Below are 1,268 nucleotides of genomic sequence, written 5' to 3'. Positions count from 1 at the left end.
TGCTTGCATTTGCCAGATGCTTGCATTTGGCATATGCTTGCAGATCGCATATGGCATATGCTTGCAGATCGCATATGCTTGCAGATCGCAAATGGCACATGCTTGCAGACTGTGTATGCTTGCATAATGCAGATGCATATCGTATATTGCATATCGCATATTGCATATTGCATATCGCATATTGCATATTGCATATTGCATATCGCATATTGCATATCGCATATCGCATATCGCATATTGCATATTGCATATCGCATATCGCATATCGCATGTCGCATATTGCATATCGCATATTGCATATCGCATATCGCATATCCCATATCGCTGCATATGGCATATCGCACGCATATCACATACCGCATATCGCATACCGCAAATTACATATCGCTGCATATCGCATATCGCTGCATATCGCTGCATATTGCATATCACATATACATATATGTACATATATGCACATATATGAAACATAAAACATAATCGCGGTAGGGATCGAACCGGCGACCTCCCGTTATTATGGGCGCGGTCTTAATCGCGTATGGCACGCTCCCGGCGCGGAATTTCCAAAACGCTCCGGACGGACGGACAGACAGACAACTAGAGCGCGCTGTTCGCGCGAGTGGGCCGTAGCTCCTGTGCTAGCTGATGGCTGATGTGGTATATGCTTGCAGATTGCGAATGTGGTATATGCTTGCAGATTGCATATGCTTGCAGATCGCATATGCTTGCAGATCGCATATGTTTGCACATCGAATGTGGCATGTGCTTGCAGATCGCATCTGGCATATGCTTGCAGATCGCATATGCTTGCAGATCGCATATGCTTGCAGATCGCATATGCTTGCACATCGAATGTGGCATATGCTTGCAGATCGCATATGCTTGCAGATCACATATGATTGCACATCGCATGTGGCATATGCTTGCATATGAAGCATTTGTGCATATGGAACACATGTGCATATGTGCATATGTGCATATGTGCATATGTGCATATGTACATATGTGCATATGTGCATCTGAAGCATACGTGCATATGTGCATATGAAGCATATGAAGCATATGAAGCATATGAAGCATATGAAGCTGCACATCGCATGTGGCATATGCTTGCATATGAAGCATTCGTGCATATGAAACACATGCGCGCATGTGCATATGAAGCATAGGTGCATAGGTGCATACGTGCATATGAAGCGCGTATTAAGCGGGTACGGCATTACTGTAATGTAACAGAAGACTGCATCTGCTGCAGATGCATATGCTGA

General features: G+C 44.4%; 1 protein-coding gene across 1 annotated transcript in view; it reads right to left on the bottom strand.

Annotated features, from left to right (window-relative positions):
• Window positions 1-420, bottom strand: part of VOLCADRAFT_90904 (uncharacterized protein) — a gene marked incomplete at both ends in the record, with an annotated part of 9,221 nt that extends 8,801 nt beyond the window's left edge. The window contains one exon of the mRNA XM_002950312.1: window positions 358-420. Within this exon, the coding sequence (XP_002950358.1) occupies window positions 358-420 (63 nt within the window). The remainder of the gene's footprint in view (window positions 1-357) is intronic.
• Window positions 421-1,268: the final 848 nt, after the last annotated feature.

Source organism: Volvox carteri (assembly GCF_000143455.1).
Source record: "Volvox carteri f. nagariensis unplaced genomic scaffold VOLCAscaffold_18, whole genome shotgun sequence".
Taxonomy (NCBI): domain Eukaryota; kingdom Viridiplantae; phylum Chlorophyta; class Chlorophyceae; order Chlamydomonadales; family Volvocaceae; genus Volvox; species Volvox carteri.
The sequence above is the reverse complement of the archived record's forward strand: the minus strand, read 5'-3'. Positions and strand labels throughout refer to the sequence as shown.